This window comes from Phoca vitulina, unplaced genomic scaffold (genome assembly GCF_004348235.1).
Source record: "Phoca vitulina isolate PV1807 unplaced genomic scaffold, GSC_HSeal_1.0 scaffold37, whole genome shotgun sequence".
NCBI classification, from domain to species: domain Eukaryota; kingdom Metazoa; phylum Chordata; class Mammalia; order Carnivora; family Phocidae; genus Phoca; species Phoca vitulina.
Window position 1 is genome coordinate 10,998,642 of NW_022589740.1, and position 26,152 is coordinate 11,024,793.

Consider the following 26,152-nt stretch of genomic DNA (forward strand, 5'->3'; position numbering starts at 1 on the left):
TCCCACTCCCCCTGCTTGTGTTCCCTCTCTCGCTGTGTTTCTCTCTGTCAAATAAATAAATAAAATATTAAAAAAAAAGAATGTAATTTCCTTTAAAATTTTTGGCAGGTAGACTCAAGTACAGACTATGAAAATTGAAAAAGGTAATAGTGATTATAATAATACATAATCATTGTGTAGTAAAAAATATTAATAAGCTATATATTTAGGTCTACCTGAAGTAAACCTTATGAGTATGGCTTGGGTGAATGTCTGGACCCTAATTAGTATTCATTCGACCTAGTTTCTATTTTTTGCCTCCGGAATGAAGAATTTATTCCTGATATACAGATTTTGAGGCATTTGCATTTGAGGCAAATCTGACACACTTTGACCCTCAGTACTTCTTTTCATACAACTTCAGAGAAGTATATATATTTTTAGTTGCTTTTGGCTTTCTGGCACTCTCCTTCTCTACTTCGTGGCTACAGAATCTTTTGAGGGGTGGGGGAGGGGACCCATAATTCTGTGACTTGGGTGGAGCTGATCCCCCCTCCCATTTCATGGTTACAGGCATTCTCCCGTGGCCTTTGCCACAGGGATGAATTCAGGGATGGGCACTGATCTAAGGCAAGCATCTGCAAGTCCTCCCTGGGTCCCCTCTGCTCTAGTTACCCGCAATTTAACAGGGATTTACTTAGCTGGTTGGGTATGAGCCTCGCACTGCTGATGGCCATTCTATGCAACAGGTAAACAGACTCATGTCTGAGAGATGGAGGACAGACCCTGATAACATCATTTGAGCCCTGGATCCCACTTTGCCTGAACTCAGTTTACCCTTCAACTTCCATGTCATGTAAACCCACAAACCCATCTTATTTATTTTTGCTTGAGCTCATTTGAATTGTGTTTCTGTGACTTGTCACCAAAAAGCTTCCTGGTTGAAACCCTATTCCACTGGTGGTCTAATCTTTAAAAATAAAACAAGGGTCAGATCACACTGATTCTTGCCATCACATTTGGAGAAATTGTGGGCATTCTGGTTTCGTCACTAAGATATTGTGTGGGCAGCCAAGGTCATCTGGCAGCTAAGTGCTCAGAGAGTTTTAAGGAAGCAGATGTCTTGATCTATAAAGGGTTTGGGGGGCCCATGCCAGGACTCTACCTGCTTCTGGTCAATCTGCTCTGTGACATCTAAGTTAAAGATTTGACAAAAGGGGGCAAACTGAGCCATTAGGAAACAGGTGCCCATGGGGAAGCCTGATTGACAAGTCAAAGGACAGAAGGAAGACCAAATGTGGCCTCACGCAGAGAAGGATTGAACACTTTTGGAAAGAATCTTCATTGTAAAAATTACCTAGTGACTTTTGTCTCTAACTGATATATTTCACTGCTCTCCCTTGTGTACCTCCCCCCCATGCCCTTTTAAGCTTAAAATAAAGTGACCATGCCACACATTTTGACCTTGTCAATCTCTTTGGATAAAATTTCATCTACTTCCATTTGTGTAATATTTAATAACTATGGTAACTTTGCATCTCATATAAGTGATGAAAGTGTCAACATGAATGTCTCTCTCTCTTTTTTTTTTTGGCCATATTAAGGCTATCTAAACAATTCTAGGTTAAAAAAATATTATTAAAAGGAAAGCAATAAAAAAAAAGGGAAAGCAATCATGCATATGTTGTTTTAAGCTGCCTACACACAAGAAAGAGGGATGGGACAGATTGAACATTTAATCAGAAATAATTTTTTATCCTCAAAGCAAGGCCATAATCAATTCCCATTAAATCTATTCATTAATCATCTGAGATCAAGCAAGGTAGCTTCTCAGTAAACACTTCTGGATGCTAGTTGCTTTTGCGATCTACCGGGTACATAGAATTATCGGACATACACTACTTCAGAATAATGCCACAGTTTTGTTTTACTAGGATTAATTAAGTCATTTAAAAACTAAGATGAGTTATTTAGCAAGACTAATTGCCTTTTGATGTCAGGGCTAGTTTGTGATAATAATTGATTTTCTGGTTAATAGAGTCAGAGGGGCATGCACTCAGAAGTGGTTTCAAAACATTAAAATATATTGTTGTTTTTTTTTTATATTTTATCCGCTTCCATTTCAAGTTTAGTTGTTTGTAAAGGTATAATTTTAAAGGAAAATGGTTCAGAACATAGTGATTTTCATTGTTTTGTATGATCTAATCAACAGCATTCTTGAAAATGTTCTAAAGTTAGAACATACTGGCTCTTTGTTTCGCATTTCATTTTTTCAAACTCCTTCCCTCATAGTTTCAAGAAAATTACAGATGTGTATCTTAAAAAGAAGTTGTCGCCCTCCACTTACAAGTATCATAAGTAATTAATTAGTTTATTAATTATCGATAGGATTAATTTTGTCTGAAGAGCCGAAACATAAAAAAAAAAAGGGAAGAACTAGATAATTTTCTCTGAAATGACTGTGTAAGTCCATAGGGAAATTGGATTTCATACAAATTGCTTCGTATTAGTCCTGCATTCAAATATCTCCTGTTAGATTCCCCAGTGAGATTTCTAATCATTTCTTATAGTGATCAGCTATTATCCACGCCTATCTGATTTATATAGACACTTTAAATATTAAATACGGCCTGTACCTAGTCCAGTACTTTGATTACATATGTACCTGACTTTCACAGCTAATTCCATAAGATGCTTTCTCCTTTTTTGTCATTTTGACATGACATGAAAGGTTTTCTTGGTGACAGTATGTTTCCTGCTCAGCTCCAAAATATATGATAGCACAGCTATCCTAATTTTTCCTTAAAACCTTAAAAAAAAACCATGAAAGTCTATACTTCATTCAGATTTTCTTAGTTTTAAACCTAATACTCTTTCTTTTTTTCTGCTTGAGGATCCCATCCAGGAAGCCACATTACATGTGGTCATTACGCCTCCTTAGGCTCCTCTAGCCTGTGACAATTTCTCAAACTACCCTTGTTTTTGATGACCTTGGCAGTTTTGAGGAGGAACATAGAGTTTTGCAGGCCCTTGGAGCTTTTAAAAAATGCTTTCCAGAAAAAAGAAGTAAGCAATAAATGTCTTTTCCTGTGCCACAGAAGAACGTCTTTACCAGTGCAGGTTAAACCCAAAGAAAAAGAATGTCTTGCTTATGGAGGATAGCGATCGCCAGCCACATACTCTACTTTAGTACATGCATAGAAATGAAAGGGTACACACCCCCATGATTTGACTTCTGAGGTGCACAAGAGAGGACTTAAAAATTGGAAGTAATTATACCCACAGAGAGGGTCAAGGGACCCTGCTATGAGCAGATGTTTTCTGGCTTTATGAGCCTGGAGCAGGGGGCGCTGAAGCAAGGGGCATGAGCACGTTGGCTAGGAAAAGGTGACTCAGAGCAGGTTGGTAAACACTGGATAGTTTACGAAGGTAAGTCTGGGGTTGTTTCCAGTGAAGCCTCTGGTTGCTATGACTTGGACAGGGCCAGGCTGAGAAGGAGGCAGACAGAGGGGAACTAGGTGACTTCCCTAGATTTTTTAGTACTTTTTCCCCTAGAACCACTCAAAGTGTCTGAAATCCAAAAATATTCATGGCACCAGGCCTCCTCTGAGTAGGGAAGTCTGATTTAGCAATAAAAATACAAGACTCTCAGTTAAGGTTGAATTTCAGATAAATAATAAACAGCTTTTTCAGTATAAGTATGTCCCAGGCAATGTTTGGGACATGCTTATACTAAAAATGTATTTGTTGTTTATCTGAATAGTCAACATCCTGCATTTTCTCTGCATTTTCCTTGGGTCCCCTTGGGTATGTGTGGCGGGGGAGAGGAGAGAGCAGAAAAGGAGAAGCATTGTAGGTTGGACAGTTTCTAGCCTCAGACCACCACTCTCGGAGAGCAGTTACCTTAACATGAAAGACAGATGTGATATCGTGTATTCTCAAAAGCTACCCCAGGTCAGCCTTTGAAGAACCTATGAGCCTCTAAGACCTCTGGAACGACATTCTTTTTATCTCCTTCTTTCTTCATTTTTGAACAGATACCCAATAAGTCTGTGTCCTATAAACAGTATTCTTTAATATATACAGATACTGAAGAAAATTGAACCCAATGGGATCAGAAACAAGGGGTCAGCAAGGGTAGAATTTCCCTATGGCCACCTGGTTCCTAACACATCCTTTTTTTTTTTTTTTTTTTCCTTGCGGGGCTCTGGATTTATGGACTAGTGTTTAGTCTCACGGCTTTCTCCCCCTCCTCCTATCTAATTTCTAGTTTTTTCAGATGATGGCAAGAATAAAAACTTGACTATAAAAAATCCCTCATGCATGGCATAATTGAAAACTAAGTATAATTGTAAAAGTTAAGTGTTAAACCACGTTACATGCCCTGGCATAATTTAAAAAAATACATAAGCATAATTTAACAAACTAAAGAATTTGAAACTGATAGAAGTATGCTCTTGGCCTCCAAGAAAGTCAGCAAAAGGATTAAGCTTGACATCCTTCACACATCAACTGGGTCAAAATCAGAGAGCATTTAAAAGCCTTTGCAAAATAGAGATGACACATCATAATCTTTTAATGGCAGAAATTCCCATTAGCATCAACTGTTGCATAAATAATATTCGTTATAGTGATTAGAAATGTTAATTTCTTAGAGCAATCATAATTTCCTTTAATCTACTATGGCAGTGTTTTTTAAACCCCAGGTTATGACCCATTAGTGGGTCATGAAATCAATTTAGTGGGATATAATCAGCATTAAAGAGAATAGAATAGAATAGAAAATATCCAATTTCATTGCATACAATGTAAATATAATTTCATGTGCTTTAACTTCAGCTTTCTAAAAACATAAGTATAACTACTTGGTTACAATATAAAATGTATTTCATATGGTCTGTCATGCAGTCAGGACACATTATCCTATATTATAACAAATAAATTCTATGATCTAAAGGTGAAACACAAATTTAAGTCACAAATTGGTGAAAACAGAAGAAAATATTTACAGTAGAAGATATTGTGATGGCTTATATGTGTTTAACCAAATAACAGGGCCACTTCTCCATTTGCTGAGTTCTGGTTCAAGGTGATAAATGTGGAGTTCTACTTCTTATTATCAATGCAATTAGGGATGCCTTGGTGGTTTACATAAGTGAGGGCTATGGGGGCAGCCTCTCTCTACTACTTCCTGGTCAGCTTATCTTGGGCATGTAACTGAATTGTTCCGTGTCTCGATTTCCTTACTGATAAGATGAGCCTTGTAATGAACTGGTCATCAAATTTGTAAAGATTAAATGAATTTATACACAGAATGTATCTAACACAGCGTTTGGCACTTAGCAAGTCTTCAATAAGTGTTAGTTAGTGGCTTTATTACTTTTTCTTATTTTCGTGTAAGAATAGCCAGCATTAGAGAATTTCTTGCCTCAAACTTTTAATTTTCTCTCTGACAATCGGAGAACGGAGGCCAAAGTGTGCTTTGTGGTTCCTCCCACACATGGTCCCATGCATGAACTCTTCTTCATGTCTTTGTCAGTTCACTGGAATGAAATGCTTCAGAGCAAAGGTTCTCAACCCGGGACACATGATACACCTTGCAGCATTGTGAATTTCTGAGATGTGATTGGGATTTTGAACGAATGTGCAAATACACCTTTGGGGGATACATGGAGGGGATCAATGGCTGCTAGAGTCACGGGGGCCCATATGTGGTGCAGTGAAGAGTTAGATGGACCTAGATCTAAATTCAGGCTTATTAATTAGCATGGTAACCCTGAGTAAATTACTTAAATCTTGTAGCTCCACTTACCTGTCCGTAGAATGGGGATTAAAGATAGCTGCTACACAATACAGTTGCTGTAATAATTAACGTTTATAGTATTTGTAAAAAGCTTAGCATCAGGCATAATGGCTGCCACAGAATGGGTATTCAAGGAAGTATTAATAGTGGAAAAAGGGTAGGGAGACTGGAAAATAGAACACAATGGTTGCTATTCTGAATTTCAATTTTGGAATGTTAAGTCTACCACTGAATCATTAAGTAATCATTCATTCAGTAATCCATTCCTTCATTTATTCAACAAAAATTGACTGAATGCTGCCATGTGTAAGGGATTATGTGAGGTGCTGAGGTGTGTCTTATCCACGAATGGAAAAGACACATTCTCTGTCCTCACAGAGCTTACGATCCAGAAAGGCTTGCCAACAGGCAGTCACCAACCTTGTGATAAATGGGGCAGCAGGTAGAGTATGGGGCTCGGGAGAACGAGGGTGATATCTCGAACTCAGAACCACATTCAACAAGATTTGTGGTTTGGTTTCATCTTATAGTTCTAGTTTTCAGTTCAGTGCTTAAAAGAGATAACTTCCTTTTGTTTATTTAATGCTGAATGTTATGGGTCAAATGTATAGACCTATTAAGGGACATTAAGGGCAGAATTTGATCTGTGGAGCCCAGAGGAAACTGCTCTTCTCTTGAATATGGCTCCAAGGATGAGCACATGTAGTGAGACCTCTTGACAGCAAAGGGACTAGAGAACAGGACAAACATCCACCTTCAAGGAAAATCATAAAATCCAGGGCATTTCTATTTTTGCCTGGACTTCAAGGAAACTTAGAGCTAAATTTAATGTTCCATTACAACAAGTATAGTAGCCTATTTTTTGTTTGTTTATTTCTTCCTCCTTTCCTCTCAATGATTTTGATTTTCCATTTTTAATGCATTATGATATCTCTATATCTATCTATCATCTATGCCATATTAAATGGTTTTTGAAAGTAGACAGGGTAATAATTATTAAATAACTTCAGTAACTTAGTGTCTTACATATTACATTAGCCTTTTACTTTGTATATTTTTATGACTCAATGGACATGACCCAATTGTAATATATTTAAACTTTATGAAATTGAGTCATACTTTGACAGCTCTATCTATCACAGAAGAATTTCATAGCAGGAACAATGTCTTCCAGGAGAAGTCCTTATGTTATTAATAATTGGATGTCACAGTATCATTTGGGATTATATCTACTGTTAGGAGACAAAGTTGCTGTGTTAACCCATTTAAATTATTTTTGCACTCTCTCGACACAGAAAAACTCTTTTACCTTTGAGCAAAGCTGTCAGGATAGCTAAATCAATGTCCTGGTGTCCTTCTGATCCCATCCGAAATACCGTAATCTGCAATTTGAGACAAGGTGACCATTAGCAATGCATGTTTTTCCCCAAGAGAAATTCAGTCAAAGAGACCATATCTGAACACAGACTATCTTAATATCTACAAGGTAGATTCTTCACCACAGGGAAAGCAGACAGAGCCAGAATTCGGCTAGAGGGTTCTGCAGTTCATTAAGAGGAAGATGTCTCATAGCCTCCTAACAGAGACCACCTCACATAATTGCATTGATTATGTTTACAATGACGAGAAACAATGAAGGAAAATGTCCTCTTCTATCGTTTCAGTTTGAAAATTAAAACTTGCTGGATTTACAAAAAATGTGTAAGCTGTGATGTAAACTGTGAGTTGAGAAATTGTTTAAAAGTAGCTAGTTTAGTATGCCCTTCAGTAAGTGGTCCTACCGTGTCTGTCTGTGTATGTGTGTGTGCACATGTGTGTGTGTGTGCATGCGTACGATAAAACCATCACCACACTTACTCCTCAGCAATATTTACAAAGGGTCTCGACATTGTGACGGCTCTAGATCCTTCAGTCCTCTCGCTAACCTTGAACCCCCTTGAGCCCTCTTACACTGCTGGTGGGAATGCAAGCTGGTGCAGCCACTCTGGAACACAGTATGGAGGTTCCTCAAAAAGTTGCAAATAGAGCTACCATATGACCCAACAATTGCACTACTGGGTATTTACCCCAAAGATACAAAAGTAGGGACCCGAAAGGCTACGTGCACCCCAATGTTTATAGCAGCAATGTCCACAATAGCCAGACTATGGAAAGAGCCCAGATGTCCATCGACAGATGAATGGATAAAGAAGATGTGGTATATATATACAATGGAATATTATGCAGCCATCAAAAAGAATGAAATCTTGCCATTTGCGACTGTGACTAGAACTAGAGGGTATTATGCTCAGCGAAATACGTCAGTCAGAGAAAGGCAATTATCATATGATTTCACTCATATGTGGAATTTAAGAAACAAAACAGATGAACATAAGGGAAGGGAAGGAAAAATGAAATAAGAGGAAAACAGAGAGGGAGACAAACCATAAGAGATGTTGAACTCTAGGGAACAAACTGAGGGTTGCTGGAGGGGAGGTCGGGTGATGGGCATTAAGGAGGACACATGATAGAATGAGCACTGGGTGTTATATACAACTGATGAATCTCTAAATTCTACCTCTGAAACTGATAATACACTATATGTTAATAAAATTGAATTTAAATAAAAAAAATAACCTTGAACTCCCTTGAAAATAACTTAGCAATTATTTCCAGGTTGTAAGAAGGGGAAAGCAGATAATACAATAACATCTTTCTTTTTGGTAATCCAGGGGAGAAAAGTATTCTCCAGGGATGAATAACAGGAAGGAGAGTAAAGATAGAGCAATGAAGGATTAATACAAAGTCCCAAAATAATGTGGAACAATAACAAAGATCTCTTCTCCAAGTCAGAGGGAAGCCAAAAGGTTATTTGAATATCTACACGGAATTACTATTTTTCTCAGCTGCTTTAGGCTTCAGGTTTCTCTAGCTGTAAAATGAGAAAATAATAGTGCTTGCCTGTTTCCAACTACCTAGGAAGTAAAATTTATAGCATTTGCTAATGTATAATTCTAAGTTTTGCCAGTATGAGGGAGAGAATAGACAGACTCAGAGACTGTTAAACTATTAGTTGCCTTAGAAATCTAGTCCACTACCCAAAGTAACTTGCTTAAGGTCACAAAATGAGTTAGTTAGGAGAGTTGTGATTAGAACTCAAGAGCTCTCACGTTCTTGTCTTGTGCCTTAAACACAGGGACGAAGAGAGGGGAAGAAGGATCATACAAACATCTGATTTGTGAGCTGCTTAATTCTTTCGTATCCTGATTGTTTATGTCCTGAGGTCAGAATGTGCAATGAGTATAAAGCAGAGACCGTAGACTGAAATGCCTTCGTAGGCATTTGAACTTAAAAACATGAAAAATAGAGAGAGCCAAACAAAATCTATCTACACACTGTGTTTGGCTCATGGGCCAAAGTTGTGGTCTCTGGTAAGGACCATTGGGTGGAGGCGTGCCCCAGCTCCGTTAGATTTGCACTGAAATCTGCTTCTGCATGGCTATAGGTTTGGCTGAAGGGCCAACAGAACATCCTCCCAAATGGCTACTGATGCCGCCACAAAATCTACTTGGAAGAAGAGAGGCATCTCTTCGCGGTTCTGAACTCAGGAACAGGTGCGTGAATTGGGAAGACAATCTGAGGTCCACAGGATTAAGAACCAGGGAGCAGAAGTGGAACTTGGCCAACCCTACAGATTAACTCTGAGCAGGCCAGCTATAGTCTGAAAGGTATCATTGTGTCCTTAGCTGGGAGCAAGCCTAGGAGAATCAGGATAATATGTGAGTTCATTGTTTTAGAAGAATTTAAAACTTAGGCATCAGAGTTCCTTAAACACGGGACCTACTTGTTCTGTAGATGCCTTCGTTTTATTGCCTAATTAGAGAACACATTTCTTATGCAAATTTTTCTGAGGCAGGAAATAGAAAAATTTACCCTGAAATATAACATTATCAAGACTTCCTAGGAAGAGATTTGAGGAGGGGGGAAGGAAGGTGTATAGTGTAGGGTTTCTAAAGGATTTGGGACAAGAGGCAGTGGAGACATAGATCTGTGTTTATTTTTTTTTAAGATTTATTTATTTATTTGAGAGAGAGAGAGGGAAGGGGCCGACGGGCAGGGAGAGAGAGAATCTCAAGCAGACTCAACGCTGAGTGCAGAGCTGGACACGGGGCTCGATCCAATGACCCTAAGATCAGGACCTGAGCCGAAATCGAGTTGGATGTTTAATGGATGGAACCACCCAGGAGCCACCCAGGCGCCCCCCTGTGTTTTTATTTGTCAAGGAGCCTGAAGTGGAATTGTATGCCAGGGCTTCATAGTTTTTCTGGGAAACTGATGTGGAGGGAATGGCTGTCCATCTGTCCATGCCTCTATTCAAGATGAGAAGGAAGTACTAAGAAGACGCTGGAGGATCCAAAAACAAAATTTATCTCATAATTTTGCCTTGAGCCGACCTGAGATACCTATTCCCATCACTACTCTAAAACTTTTTTATTTGAAATTTAAAACATTTTAAAATCTCAATTACACCATGTATATAGCTAACCTCAGGGGGAAAAAGGTCAAATAAAATAAAATCAGAGCCATTCTACCAACCCCAAGTTTGGCAGAGATGCAGAAAATCAGTATTCTTAAATATTCTTTGTGGGGCTGTGAATCAAAAGAATAGTTTTGGAGTATGATAGGTTGATAAAAAATTCATTGGTATTGATGTATGATTCTTTAACAACACTAATATTTTATTTAGGGCCTTTACAACTATGTTTGGAAATGAGGTTGGTACATGTCATCAATCTTGCCTCATTTTAGTATTAGAGTTGCACTAACTTTTCAGTATGAATTGGAAAGTCTTTTTTTATTTACTTATGCCCCAGAACAGTTTATATAACAAAAGAATAGATCGCTGATCACCTTTATAAATTTTCCAGCAATTATTGATCAATTTAGATTTTCTGCCTTTCCCTGAGTTTCATGTATTTTCCTGTGTAATCAAATATTTCATCTAGATTTTCAAGTTCATGGGTACACAGTTATATGCAGAATTTGCTCTCTTTTTTTTTTAAGGTTTTATTTATTTATTTGACAGAGAGAGAGACAGCGAGAGAGGGAACACAAGCAGGGGGAGTGGGAGGAGAAGCAGGCTTCCCGCTGAGCAGAGAGCCCCATGTGGGGCTCGATCCCAGGACCCCGGGATCATGACCTGAGCCAAAGGCAGATGCTTAACAACTAAGCCACCCGGCTGCCCCCAGAATTCTCTTATTATTTTAAAAATCTCCTTTATGTCTAGAATTACATGGATTTTTTTATTCTTTATTTTTAACTTAATCAAAATCATGATCATTTCAAAGAACCAGGTTTTCATTTTATTGATCAATATTATTATTTATAATTTGAAGTGATTATTTTCTGCTTTTATCATTATCCATTCATTTCTTCTGTTTTTGCTTCCTTAGCCATTCTTCTCCTAGAATTTTTTTTTTTTTTTTTTTTTTTAAAGATTTTATTTATTTATTTGAGACAGAGAGAATGAGAGAGAGAGCACATGAGAAGGGGGAGGGTCAGAGGGAGAAGCAGGCTCCCCGCCGAGCAGGGAGCCCGATGCGGGACTCGATCCTGGGACTCCAGGATCATGACCTGAGCCGAAGGCAGTCGCCCAACCAACTGAGCCACCCAGGCGCCCTCTTCTCCTAGAATTTTAAGTTGATGTGGTGGTCACGTTATTTTTATTCTTTCTTGTTTCCTAATAAATGCATTTAAGATTATGTATCTCACATGTTTTTATATGCATTATGTCATTTTCTTTCATTTTAAAATTGTTTTTAATATTAGAATGTGTGTGGTATTTGTAACATTTTGTAAACATGCTCTTTTGCTTTAAAAAAAGTGTGTCTATTTGCTGGGTTTTAGGTACAGATCACACGTACTTTTTATTCAAATACTCTACATATTTACTTATTTCTGAGAGGCATGTTAAAATCTCCTATTATGAGTACACACTTCACAGTTACTCCTTCAAAGTAAATAGTCTTCGCTTTGCATGTTTTGAAGCTTTAAAAAAATGTATAGAGGTTCGTGACAGTCTGTTCTTGGTGGGTTGCAGTTTTTATCAACATAAAATCTCTCCCCTTCCTATTTAATGTTGTTGCTTTGTATTATATTTTATATTAATATTTATAGTGATATAATTAATTAATATAATTATAATTAATATAATATTGATATCTATATTTTAATTGCCATGTATACTCTTATGGGGGATTAGAATGTGTCTGATGTATTATTTTATCTGTGCATTTGTGGGGGTTTTTTGGTCACTTTTTGGTGGTCATTTTGTTTCAGCTGTGTATCTTATAAACAGCAAGATACATTTTTTTTTTTTAACTGAATCAGAATATCTTTCTCTTAAAGGTAAAAAAGAATCCAGCTAGGTTTAATATGACTACTGATTTCTTTCATCTTTTTTTCCATCTTATTTTATGTTTTCTATTTTCTAGACTTTATCATTTCCCTTTTACCTTTCTTTTCCTTTAAAAATATATTTCCTCAGATAATATATGCACATGGCAAAAAAAAAAAAAAAATCCCAACAGCATCAAGAAATATGTGGTGAAAATGAAGGGTATCATTTCTCTCCCCAGTTTTCCAGCACCTCTCAACAAAGACAAGCAGTATGACCGGTTTTGGAGATGTTCTACGCATAAATAAATAGAAAGGCACACATCTCTCCCTTTTAACACGAGTGGTAGTGAGCTTTACACATTATTACGCTTCACTTTTTTTCCTTGGCCATCTATCCTGGAGACCATTCCACTCAGCCGTGAAGAGTGCTTGCTTCATTGTTTGTTGACTGCCAAATGTTTCATTATATGCATGGACTATGATTTATTTAACCAGTCTTCTACTAATGAACATTGGGGTGGCTCCCTATTTTTGGTCATGATAAACACCATTGCAGGGAATGCACATGGAATGCACATGGCTAAGTCTATCTGTAGAACACTCTTATTTCCTGCCTTTGTTTATTCTGATCCTGTATGGTAATTGAAATAATTTTTAACTTCACAGTATATATATTTTTCTCCTAAAATAATTTGCAAGCTCTAATTTTTGTTTTTGTTTTTGTAAGTAGCCTCCACACCCAGCATGGAGCCCAATGCAAGGCTTGAACTCATGACCCTGAGATTAACACCTGAGCTGAGATCAAGAGTCAGATGCTTAACCAACTAAGCCACCCAGGTGCCCTTGCAAATTCTAGTCTCTATACGTGCTTTTAATATTCCAGAAACTACTCAAAATTTCTTGTCTCCTAGCATGGTATCTTTTTTCATCTTCTTCTGTGCTAAGCATTGATAGGGATTTGTTTCAAAAATATATATATTTTTTGTTATTTTTGCCTTTTTTTGTATTTGAGGGGCAGGAAGGGAGAGACTCACATACACTCATTCTATCAAATCTCATCATTGTAGCCTTTAATAGAAAAAAATTTTAATTATGTAGAAGTTATTTAGTTATTTTGATTGATTGATTTATAAATAAAGCTTGATTTTCCTTTATCATAAAATTGGTATTTTCAACATGTACCCTAAAAGTAACTCTTGGATTTGTTTGACATGGTTGCTTATTTTGTCAAAACGCTATGAAATATAGGAAGATTAAATGTTCTTCAAGATTTGGGGATGCCTGGGTGGCTCAGTTGGTTAAACGTCTGCCTTTGGCTCAGGTCACGATCCCAGGGTCCTGGGATCGAGCCCCACATCGGGATCCCTGCTTGGTGGGGAGCCTGCTTCTCCCTCTCCCACTCCCCCCTTCTTGTGTTCCCTCTCTCGCTATGTCTCTATCTGCCAAATAAATAAATAAAATCTTAAAAAAAAAAAAGTTCTTCAAGATTTGAAAGAACAAACCTCAAATATTTTGTTAAAAAACACAATGTTCCCCCAAATTCAGGTTGACATTTTCTATCTTCAGCTCACTTGTGGACAAATGGCCTTAGCCCAGATGCAATTCTGATTCTCAGACTGAAGGGAGGCTAAGTCTTTCCAAATGACAAGATGCTCGTATTCTCTGCCCTTGAACTTTCCTGCCAAGCAGCTCTTCTGCTTACGTTCTCGCTCTCACTTTGCACCCCGTTCAAAGTTCGGGAGTCAGGGTGTCGTATCTGTCACCTGCACCCCCTGCAAACGAGGGAGTTGTGGAACACAGATTCATTGAGTGTCTCTGTGCCAGGCACCATGGAGATGCTGGGAACAGAGCAGTGAACAGAGCTGACAAACAATTCCTGCCTTCCCAGAGCCTACCTCCTTCTAGTGCATTCTACACAGGAGAGGCAGAGGGAAGTGAGTAAGTATATGGTATGTCCAGGTGCCTCACGGCCTCCTCCTCCTTCTCAGTCCTCACTGTCACCGCCATTATTCAGCCTGCAGACTCGGAACTATTCAGGAATTTCTTTACTGGTCCTCCCCATGCTGGTCCTTCCATTTCTATTCCCCATGCTGCTACCCAAGCAATCTTCCTGATTATATCACGCTCCTTTACTAAAATTTTTTAGTGGCTTCCATTGCTAAAAATGTTTAAAAAAAAAAAAGATTTTACTTACTTATTTGAGAGAAAGAGAGAGAGTGCGCGAGCATGAGTTGGGGAGGGGCAGAGGGAGAGGAAGAGGGAGAGGCAGACTCCCCACTGAGCAGGGGGCTTGAGGACAAGAGGGCTGCATCCCAGTACCCTGAGATCACGATCTGAGCCGAAGTCAGATGCTTCACCGACTGAGCCACCCAGGCACCCCCATTGCTAAAAATTCTTAGTAAGGTATTCAAGGAATGCCAGTATCACACGCCTGTCTAGTTCTTCAGTTTTATCTCTTGCTGATGCATGGTCACAACTGCACCCTTGCTGCTACTCCCCCCACCACAGCCCCAGCCCCAAACACCTCATGCCCCAGTTGTGCTGAGCAACTTGCTCCTTTAAAGACCCCCAGCGTTGTTTCTATCCTCTTAGCCTTTGTCTATTCAGTTCCCTTTTTTTTTTTTTTTTTGGAGTGCCCTTCCCTCTGCTTGCAGAACAAACCACAAGCCTTTCATCTGCCACGTGCCACTGAGGAAGCCTTTGTAGAACGGGGATAGAACCCTCACTTCTCCCTGTGCCTCTTGCACACTCTAGGAAGCTATCCAGCACTCTGCTTTAGCCCTCCCTTCCCCTTATTTGTACACGTCTCTGTCTCTGTATAAAAGAGAAGTCTGTTTGCAGACAGGATCACTAGCTTGTCCTTGCTCAGTATTGTTTGCTGAGCAGATGGATTGTTACCAAATCACTGTGTTAAGGAAACTGGTAAGTGAAAAAGTAGCACAGTTCACATGGAATGCTAACAGCTAAAGTGAATGGCCATGTAGGCTATACGTCAAGCGCATATTTCAAGTGTTAACTGTCAGTTTAATTAAGAGTCTACTGGACACTGTATTATTGCTAAGCACTTAGTCAAACATTATGTGATAGAAACTGGGCTGCCCGAGTTTTAGAAATTGTTTGAGGCTTATTATGAATGTGACATTTTTGAGATACATGTAGCACCGATTAACCCAGAAGTATGTTTCACCAAAGTGTCTGAAACTTTGGTGCCATGTAGATTAAACCATGTATAGAAAAAGATTCAAAGCAGGAATGTATTATAGAAAAATGACAAAATCCCAGAAGTATAAAAATGATTTGGGAGAAGTAATTTTATATTTGAAGATGGTCTGGTTCATCTTCTGGGCAACAAACAAGTATATTCACCACTTAAATAATAAAATAGAGTATATGTGGCTGAATTAATCATGGACTTTCCCCTTCTAAAACCCAGCAGGTCCTGGAGTGGAACAAGATGAAGGTACAGAAAAACATATTGGAAAAATTAAACTGACTCCTTTTCAAGGTGTCTATTAATTAGCTTAATTTGTGATTTGTATTTATGTGGGAGCTGGCAATCAGTCTGTGAAAATTGACATGGAGATTGAGGCAAGCTTTTGAAAATGAAAATAACCATGATATTAAGCTGAAAAATATCTGTAAGTTGCAAGGACACTTTGGCTCCATCTATCAAAAATAGAAAGGAACATTCCACAATCATTTCATGCTGTGTTAGCTATGTAAGAGACGATACCTGGGTTTGACAAGTTGTTTGGAACATGTCAGAGAATTTTAGAGAAACACCAAAGCTACACAATAGATAATCAGCAAAATTTTTATGATTCTGTAGGAATTTAGAAGAGTCCACCTATAATAATGTTAACCAATAGCTTTGAGGACATTAACATGCTACATCTGAAACTTCCTTAAAAGAACTGTCTCTGAAATGTTTCCTATTTACTCATTCAATTTCTTAATAAAATCTGGAGATGTGTCTCCTGAGGACAGGAGTAGGGAGAGAGGGAGATGATTAGACCCAGAAGTCATTCAATCATCACAACGTGGTGACTTTTAAAAACCACCAGCAATTTGTTTCCTGAGATTAAGAATTCCTCATATCAGTGAGGTCATATGATACATGTCTTTCTCTGTTTGACTTATTTCGCTCAGCATAATACCCTCCAGTTCCATCCACGTCGTTGCAAATGGCAAGATCTTATTCCTTTTGATGGCTGCATAATATTCCATTGTGTATATATACCACATCTTCTTTATCCATTCATCTGTTGATGGACATCTTGGCTCTTTCCACAGTTTGGCTATTGTGGACATTGCTGCTATAAACATCGGGGTGCACGTAGCCTTTCGGGTCCCTACTTTTGTATCTTTGGGGTAAATACCCAGTAGTGCAATTGCTGGATCATATGGTAGCTCTATTTTCAACTTTTTGAGGATCTGCATGGAGCACTGGGTGTTATGCACAAACAATGAATCATGGAACACTATATCTAAAACTAATGATGTAATGTATGGGGATTAACATAACAATAAAAAAAATTAAAAAAAAAAAAAAACCACCAGCAAGGGGGCGCCTGGGTGGCTCAGTCAGTAAAGTGGTGGACTCTTGATTTCAGCTCATGTCATGATCTCTGGGTTATGAGATTGAGCGCTGAGTGGGGCTTCTTGCTCAGCAGGAAGTCTGTTTGAAATTCTCTCCCTCTGCCCGCCCCCCCTCCCCCGCTCGCGTGCATGCTCTCTCTCTAAAATAAATAAATCTTTAAGAAAATCACCAGCTAAGCAGACTAGTTCCCTGATGAAATATTAATATTCAAAATAATTTGAAACAATTGAGTGATTAATAGGAAATGCAAAAATCTATGTTCATCAAGATGCAGAATGATACAAGACCCCTAATAAGGATCTAAACAGGAATTGTGGTGGGTAACAAAAGGCCTTTGAGCAGACACTGGTTTCAGTTTTCACTTTGGCACAGCTAAAGGTCACTTGGGACAGGGAAGACAACGATGCAACTTGATGAATAGGATCCTATGCACCTAAAACATACTCCCATTTTATTTCCACCATCTGCGAAAAAGAACTCCCCTTGGTTGACAAAATTTTTTTCCTTTCTTTTTTTAAAGATTTATTTATTTGAGAAAGAGAGAGAGAGAGTGAGCAGGGGGAGGGGAAGAGGGATAGAATCTTCAAGCTGACTCTGTGTTGACCACGGGGCTGACACAGGGCTCAATCTCAGGACCCTGAGATCATGACCTGAGCCGAAATCAGGAGTTAGACACTTAACCGACTGAGCCACTTAGGCGTTCCTGGTTGACAAAGTTCTTAAATGTAATATTGTGCCAAAGGTGTTGGCTTGGAAATGCACATGCTGATTTATATGGAGGAGGGGAGGAAATCAGAGGAAATTCAAACACATCTGGAAATGGGCAAACCAAAGATCAGCAGAAAGTGAGTCAAAATTTTTGTGAGAAAATTAATACCAAGTAAGTATACTTATTTGTTATGGAGTTCCATATAAACTATATATTGACTCTCCGTGTAATATTTTTGGAAAAGATTCACAGTCTCATATTGAAGTGGCTGAATAAAAAGCAATGTTATGGAGATAGAAATTGGATGAATTACTGTAAGTCTAGGATGCCCTACTTTCAAAACACTCAGATGTATGAATTTACACATCGAATAAAATATGCAATTATTTGACTTTTGAAAGGATATTTTATTACACATTGGATTTGCCAGTGTATTGATTGATTTGATTTGCCAGTTTATTTTAAAGGTGTGTTCTCTCTACTTTTGGAACACAATTCAGTTTAGGTTGCTTTTAGTAGATTAAAGCACACCCACATTACCATAACGCCATGCTCTCTCAAGGGACCTTCATGCATGCACAACTGGGCAATTACCTGAGTGCCAGAGAATGGAGGAGGTTTTGCTCTTTTGACTCTAACCCTTGACTCCCCTTTCTCTTTTTCCCACTGTAATTAAGAACACTAGTGTTTGTTTCTCCCTTTAAGAAATACAATTCAGAGGTCAGAAGCCCACTGGTGCCAATATGAGAAATAATTTTTTTCTTATTATAGAAGCATCGCATGACCATGCATGACTGTCATGAAAAATTATAGAAAGTTTAGAAAAAGTCAAATGAGAAATAATTTCCAAAATCCCAAGTTCTACCCAAAGATAACTATTAATGATACCTTGGTATATTTCCTTCAAGTCTCCTTTTCTTTTTTCTCCCCATAGGCACAGTATATATATGTGTGTGTGTTGGGGGGTGGGCATATTTGTGAAGTACTAGTTTGTATTCTCATTTTCTTTTCCATTAGCCTGATAACTAAGCACTTTCCTGTATTATTCGGAACTCTTCTAAAAGCATAATGTCCAGTATCTATAGAATATTCTGTCCAATAGATGTGAATAGCTCACTTAATCAATACCTTCTTTGTTGGACATTTATATTGTGTCTAAATGTCTGATATAAATAACAATGGGATGAATATCATTTAAAACCTGATCTGGGGCGTCTGGGTGGCTCAGTTGATTAAGCGACTGCCTTTGGCTCAGGTCATGATCCTGGAGTCCCAGGATCGAGTCCTGCATCCGGCTCCCTGCTCAGCGGGGAGTCTGCTTCTCCCTCTGACCCTCCCCCCTCTCATGTGCTCTCTATCATTCTCTCTCTCAAATAAATAAATAAAATCTTTTAAAAAAAAAAAAAAAAAACCTGATCTGTATGTGGCATTCTGTCCTTAGGATAGATTCCCAAAAGCTTGGATCCCTTGTCACAAATTGTCTCACAGCTAGAAATGAGTATTTCAGTACATAAGGGAGTTGAAGTAAAACAGAAACAGAAAGCAAAAACCCCCAAACCCAAAACAAAACAACAAAAAACACTCGTGTTGTTCTTGAACCAGATTTGCTGTAATGGCATCCAACCCAGTCAGTGAAGGTGCTGGACAGAGGGAGACAACTCTCACCAAGCTCGTTGTACAAAGGGGCAATGGGAAACCGGCACACTCCATGTTCACAGTGCAGCCTTCTGATCTGGAGACACAGGAGCTCTGAGCGGGATCAGCTCTTGTCTGCCATCTTTTTGCAACACTACCGACAACAGGCTCTTGTTTGTGGGAAAAGGGGTCTTGAAAAACAAAACGACCTCATCACTTTCTCCTACTTTCCCTTTCCTGATGTTTCCTTTAGCCCTTAGCTTGCTGCCTTGGTCTCAGGGCAGTGCTGGCTTAAATAACTGGAAGGTGCAAATGAAATCATTTGGTGAACATGAGCTTTGGAGACTTATTCTTTTTTTGTTTTTTTGCTCTTCAGCATGTTCAGTCATGTCACAGTAAGGAAATCGTTAAATATGAGTCAGGAACTCAACCAAGGCTTCCTGGATCATGACTGACATATCCTTCCTGGTCTGAGGAACACTTTGCGATCCTAAGGTGACACGTAGGGAGGACAGAAAAAGCAGCCCAGCTGATTTTGTGATGAGGGCAAAAAATGGGAACAGGCTAAATTCCTCATCTATTAATTCTTTGGAGAAATTTCAGCAGGGCTCTTTAGGGGGTTGGAACTATATGACAGCCTGTCATCTACTGTCTCCTGCTTTCAGTTCTTTTCCTGACAATTGACATTACCTCTTTCATTAGTTATATAACCATGTGATGTATCTCACCGGGTGCCAACATGACAGATCCTACAGGTCCAGCAATAACATTTCTAGAAGCTTCTTTATATATCTCATGGCTTTGGCTAGCAGAATCAAGAATATTTGTCATCTACCATCTTGTCAGCCATATACAGATGGGTGAAAATTCAATTTGACCTGAAGTATTATTTTCTGTCTCAGGAAGGGCATTATTGGATTCATGTGCGTTTTCTTATATATTTTTAAAAAAATAATTAGAAATCTCTCTAAGGAGAATATGTAGGACCACAGATGGTTCTCAAAGGCCAACACCATACGGGCTTCTTATTGGGGCTGTAATAACTTTTAGGGGTTATTTTGGTGACTTTATTTTTTTTCATCATTACAAGATAGCATTATATCTTTTTTCTGACTTCCCTATTATATTTATCAAGACACCACATATTTCTGTGATCTCCCACAGGAGAGAATGCCAGGAAAGCAACATAAAGTGCGACAGATGGTGGGGCTCTCTTGTGACCCTTCTTAAGCCAGTCTAGTTCCCCCAGCAATGATCTTGTCAGTTGCCCGTGTTGGTAGACAGATGCCCTCGGTGCAGCCGTCTGGGCACCTGCCTGTGGGAATGCTTTCAGATTCCTGGGATTTCTTTGTACGGCTGACAGGATGAGGTTAGTTTCATACGGCAGATGTCACATGTCAAAAGGATCTTGGCCTAATCACCTCACTTCTCTGAATCTTGATTTTACCATCTACAAAAGAAATAATAGCTTTGACTAGGTGATCATTGGGGCTCTTTTTAGCTTTATAGAGATCACAGAATTTCTTTCTTCATGCACAAAATGGCAGAAAATCTGCATTGGGGGCATCTAATAGGTTTGGCTTCCTATCTGATACATTAATTCCCTCAAGAACATCCCTAAGAAGGGACCTTGGTTTTTGTGCATGGTACCATATGAAAACCTCGTGGTTTTTTTTTGTTTTGTTTTTTTTTTTTTTTGCTGTCTCACTCTCATCTGTTTATTAGCTTTGGGCAAATTACCTTTTTTTTTTTTATTATTGAGATGTAACTGACATATAATGGCTTATACATTACAGGTGTATAGTGTGTTGATTTGATACATTTATATATTGCAATATGATTACCACTCTAGCATTAGCTAACGATATGATCCAGCAATCCCACTTCTGAGTATACATCCAAAAGAAAGGAAGACAGGATGTTAAAAAGATACCTGCATTCCTGTGTTCACTGCAGCATTATTCCCAATAGCCAAGATACAGAAGCAACCTAAGTGTCTGTCAACAGATGAGTGGATGATAACACACACACTGGAATATTACTCAGCCTCGAGAAAGAAGGAAATCCTGCCATTTGTGACAACATGGATGCGCCTTGAGGACATGATGCTAAGTGAGATAAGTCAGACAGAGAACGACAAAGACTGTATGATATCATTTACATTTGGAATCTAAAAAAGCCAAACTCATAGAAACAAATGACCATATTTAAAACATTCTCCTTTTAGGTCGTCGATCCACAGCACCATAATCTCTGTTCCATGCCCTGAATGCCATTTTGGTGATACTTACACGCCCAGCTCTTGTGCCCCTGGAATTAGTGATAACCTTTCCTCTGTTCTGGAAAAAGCTGATACTCCCAGGGTAACAAATCCTTTACTGCGAACCCTGGGACTTCCTGGTCTAGCCCCTGAGTATGTTCCACACCCCCCCCACGGCCCTCCCGACGCCGACACAGTTTATGCTCTGGCTCAGAGAGGACAGGCTGTGTACGAGAGCCGAGCTTTAGAATCCTTCGGACTCAGAAGTGAATCATGCCAGCTGATAGATGGGCAACCTTAGGTTACTGCTGAGGTGCTCTTGCAAATCTCTGAGCTTCAGATTCTTTCTGTGCAAAGAGTAGGGATAGCTCCTTGTCTCAGAATTATTGCAAAACTTTCTGTGGGATCATGTTTTAAAATCATATAGCACAGTTTCTAGTATCTTGTATGGGCTTAATAATTGCTAATTCCCTTGCCATGTGCTAAGCTGGGCATGCTCCCTGGGCCTGCTCCCTCTCCCACGGCAGTTTGTCCTGTCTCTTCTTTGTCCTGTCTCTTCTCTCTGATGATGCGTCTGGTCCCTTCAGCTTTGCCTGACTATCTGCCGCTTGTCCTCTCAGGCACCGTTCAAGTATCATCTCTTGTGAGCCCATCTTGATTCAAGCAACCTTCCCTGGGGTTAGGTGTCTGTCCTCTGTACTGACCCCTCTGTCACGGCACTGACACTATACTATAAACCCTGTCACCATCTGTGACCGCAATACGACTAAGGTTGTTTGTTGTGTATTTACAATGTGCCAAACGCTGCGCAAAGCAGTTCACAGACAGACTTTGGCCGACCCACAAAAATCATCTATCATCTAGTTTCTATGATGATTCCCATTGCCCAGATGATGACTTGGAGGCCAGGGAGGTTAGATGCCATTTGGAAGGCCACACGGTCAGGAAAAGTTGGGGTGTGTTCAGAGCCAGGCGGTCTGGTTTGAGGGCACGGTCTCCTGTTTTCTTGTCTCCCTCCTTCAATAGTCTCTGATTTCTTGGAAGGCGAGGGCCCTTCTTCCATCTCTACATTCCTGTTACCCAGTAGTGTGCTTGCCATGTTGTGGGTGTCCGATGAATGTGGAATGAATCCTTCATTCCAAGTTCAAATCTGGCCTGTGGTTTTCAGATGGAGACCATGCATGACAAAGGCTCTCTCCTTGACCAAAGTTTAGCCTGGCTTCTCTGAACCCTCTTCTCTACCAGGCTCCAACCTTTAGGCTTCCATGTTCACCTTGACATTGCCCTGTTTTAGCAAGAATCCTCCACCCTCAGTATCTGATCATTCTCCATATTTGGCCAAATTCCTTATCCTCCACCATCCCCCAGTGCTATCTGAGCACCCTGGCCTGCCTTTAGCAAGAACCTTGTTAGGTCTCTTTTGCAAGAATCCTCCTACTCTCTTAGTCATTTCCCATCCCCTCCCTCTACTCCTCCCTCTACTCCTTGACTATAAATTCCCACTCCCCTCCCTCTACTCCTCCCTCCTCCTCCCTCTACTCCTTGACTATAAATTCCCACTTTTCTTTTTCTATTCAGAGTTGGGCCCAATCTCTCTTTTCTGCTACAAACCCCAGTGCATAGCTCCTTGAATAAAGGCTTTCTTACTGTTTTTAACAAGTGTCAGAATATTTTTTTCTTTAACATATCTGAGATTGAACTGTCCTCACTGGATTCCAGAAAGGCAGGGCTGGGGTCTTAGATGCTCAGCCTCTGGGTTTGGGTGTCTATGTATCTCTGCATTGTCTGTCATCCAGCAACAAGTCAGGTTTCCACCTAATATTCATCCCCAGTCTCACCAGTAAAGACAAGATAAGCTCAGCCCTATATTCTAAGGGCACCCAGGTCCTAAAGGATTAGGACTCATTTCATGTGTACCCTTGTATGCTAATCAGAAGCAAAACTGATGCTGCCATTTGGTCAAGAATGTCCCCATGTGGTCATAAGAACCTATACTAAATTAAATTCATAGCCTGAGTGAGAGGGTAAAGGAAGAAAACCTTCTGAGTGGCTTTGTGGTTGAGTACACAAACCACATGATGGAAGGACCCCTGTTGGAAGGACATGTTGGGCCAATGTTGGGGTGTCCTGGAGTACGTGTCTGACCCAAGATAATCCTGAATTTTATGTGTTTGTTTGAATGAATGTATTCGAAAGCATCTGCAAGTGGAGATACAAGAAGGTATAATGATTCTTGTCTTAAACAATGGTAGTTAAGAGAGAAAATCACAAAGATCATCTACTGAGAGTCAGACCTTCTCTAGACCCTCCTCTCGTTTAAGTTTGCATGCCAGCCCAGGGCTGCTCTCCTCTCCTGGTTCCTGTGTGCTTGGCTGACGGTCCCAGGGGCAGAGAAAATCCCTTGTTTATGTACACAGTGTCCCGCCTGGGGACGCTGCCTTTTTTCTCTCTTCCTTTCTGCAGGTCTTGATTTCAATGTGTGCTCTCTCCACAGCTTTTTTCTATGGATGCTCGAGAAGAATAAGAAGCAAGAGCCTCCTTTGTTATATGACAAGAATGAAAATACAAAGGGAAACAAAAAGCAGCTCCGGTAGGTTTTCCCCTTAAACCAGCCTGGCAAATTAAAAATAAAGCTGGCGGGAGAATGCAAGGCCTCCCCTGCATTTTCTGGCCCGACAATGGCAGGACATGACATTTGTTCGATGGCAAAAGGGAGTATGAGTCCAGGGCCCATCTACTGTCATATTCTACCAACCTACAGTGAACCTCGTTTTGAAGAGTTTTCTATTCTTTCAAACTCCGATGGGGTTGATTCGAGGAAAGCACAATTCAGTTTATCAGCTCCATTGTTTGCCTCCAAACCCAAGTAATCTCTTCTCCTTGGGCCAATATGGACACGCAGCCCTGTATCCTTCCATTTTACAGTTGATTTCATTCACCTTGTTGCTCATTGCACAAGCCATAGCTGTTAACTATCCCAGGGTCAAATTCTTAGCATAATAAATTGAGGCCAAAGGGGTATCTGGCCACCCCCTGCCCCCCCCAAAAATGCAGGCCAAGATGTTAGTACTATTGACTTCTCAGATCATGACTGTTTAGGAAGGATAACTTTTGTCCCAAGTAGAACAATTCTTTCCTCCCTGTCTCCCTAAGAGTTGGTTTACTGTTTCTTATCATATGTTCCAGGTCATATGCACATATGTCCAATGGGAAAACATTTGGGGAAGAAATAGAGATTCAAAGATGCTCAAAATCAGGATGCTGTGATGAACACCATGAGAAAATCCTAACTAGGCTCAGGATATAAAGACGAAGGAGAAAGGTCATTTCTGGCTGGTGTGACCCAAGAAGACTTCAAGGAGGAGGCCAGGATTTGGTCTGAACATCGTGGGGTAGTTTGAATTTCAGTAGGGAAGTGTGGTGGTGGGAGGAGCAGGAAGAAGAAAATGGTAAGAGAAAATAAGATAAAAGTTAACATTAAAACATTACATACAAATATTCAGTTTGGCTGGAGCCCTGGGTGAAGGGAACGTGACTCATGAAGCAAGCCTAGAAGGGAAGGTTGAGGCCAAGCTATGAATGATCTTCAGGCCCTAAGGAATTTGGACAGAATTCAGTACACACGAGGCCTGGTGCCAAGCACCTTATACCTGTTACCTTGTTAATCCTCACATCAATCCTATGAGGCTCAGAGATTAAACTGATTACTCGGAGCACTTAGCTGGAACATGACTGTCAAGATTGGATCTCAGGTCTGTGCAGCTCTAAAGGCTGTACCCCTAGCCTCTCTAAGCCATCTTGCTGAAGTCAAATGCTATCAGGCACAAATTAATCTCGGGGTGGGGATTGGAGTTGGGGCCCAGCTTCAGAGCTGTTGCAGCAGGCTTGAGATGGATAACAAGGGCCTGGATTAGTAGGTGGCTGTATGATGGGGAGGAGGCACGCACGAGGGGCATCAAGGAGAATCCCAAGATGGGCTGACCTTCAGGGGTCAAGAATCAGGGAGGAAGCAAAGATGACTTAGATTTTCAGCCTTGGTGCTGACAGCATGGGGCTGCTCTTAACAGAGACAGAAACCAGGATGATTTGGGGGAAGGTGAGGAGTTTATCCATCATTTCTATCCTTTTTGACTCAAAAGCTGAGCGGAGGCCCAGGGCTGACCCCGCCAGGCAGGGGGTGACTCGGACAGCGCTCTGCCCTGCATTGAAACCCAAAGTATTAGAGTCTCTGCTGCCCACATGCAGTCCAGACCTCTGCGCTGGTGAGCAAAAAGAATGACCTCTTTGTTAAAGTGCCTCTCTCTACAGCTACACCACAGCCCTGGGGAGGTTCTGAAGAGAGCTTCTGAATTTGGCAGACCTTAGAGGCTGTCAATAGCTTTTAAGGGTATTATTGCCCCAGAGCCATGTGTGTGTATGTGGAGAACCCCAAGACTAAGAAAACAGAATCTCTCATCAAATTGCTCTCTTTTGCTCTGCAAAATTGGAGGGAGGTTTTATACATACCCGCTTGCCTATCATGGCAATAGGAAGATATGTGCACACACGTGTGCGCGCGCACACACACACACGCAGTGGTTTTTATGAGTCATGTGACTAGGGCCATATTAAATATGCCAACCATTGTCCCAGAAGGCAACTCGGTACCAGCTTGAGTGTGTTTCTCTTGGATGGCAGAATGTACATTTTAACCAGCATTGCCCTTCCCACAAAGAACCCTCAGAAAAATGTTTGACTTTGTAATTACCATGTCAGTCAAATACCAGTATTTTTTCCACACACCCGTGT

General features: G+C 40.1%; 1 protein-coding gene across 8 annotated transcripts in view; it reads right to left on the bottom strand.

Annotated features, from left to right (window-relative positions):
* TRPM3 (transient receptor potential cation channel subfamily M member 3) overlaps window positions 1-26,152 on the bottom strand; it is a 919,507-nt gene that overhangs the window by 118,535 nt on the left and 774,820 nt on the right. For all 8 annotated transcript variants that reach the window (XM_032427586.1, XM_032427585.1, XM_032427583.1 and 5 more), the window contains one exon: window positions 7,092-7,164. In XM_032427586.1, the coding sequence (XP_032283477.1) occupies window positions 7,092-7,164 (73 nt within the window). The remainder of the gene's footprint in view (window positions 1-7,091; window positions 7,165-26,152) is intronic.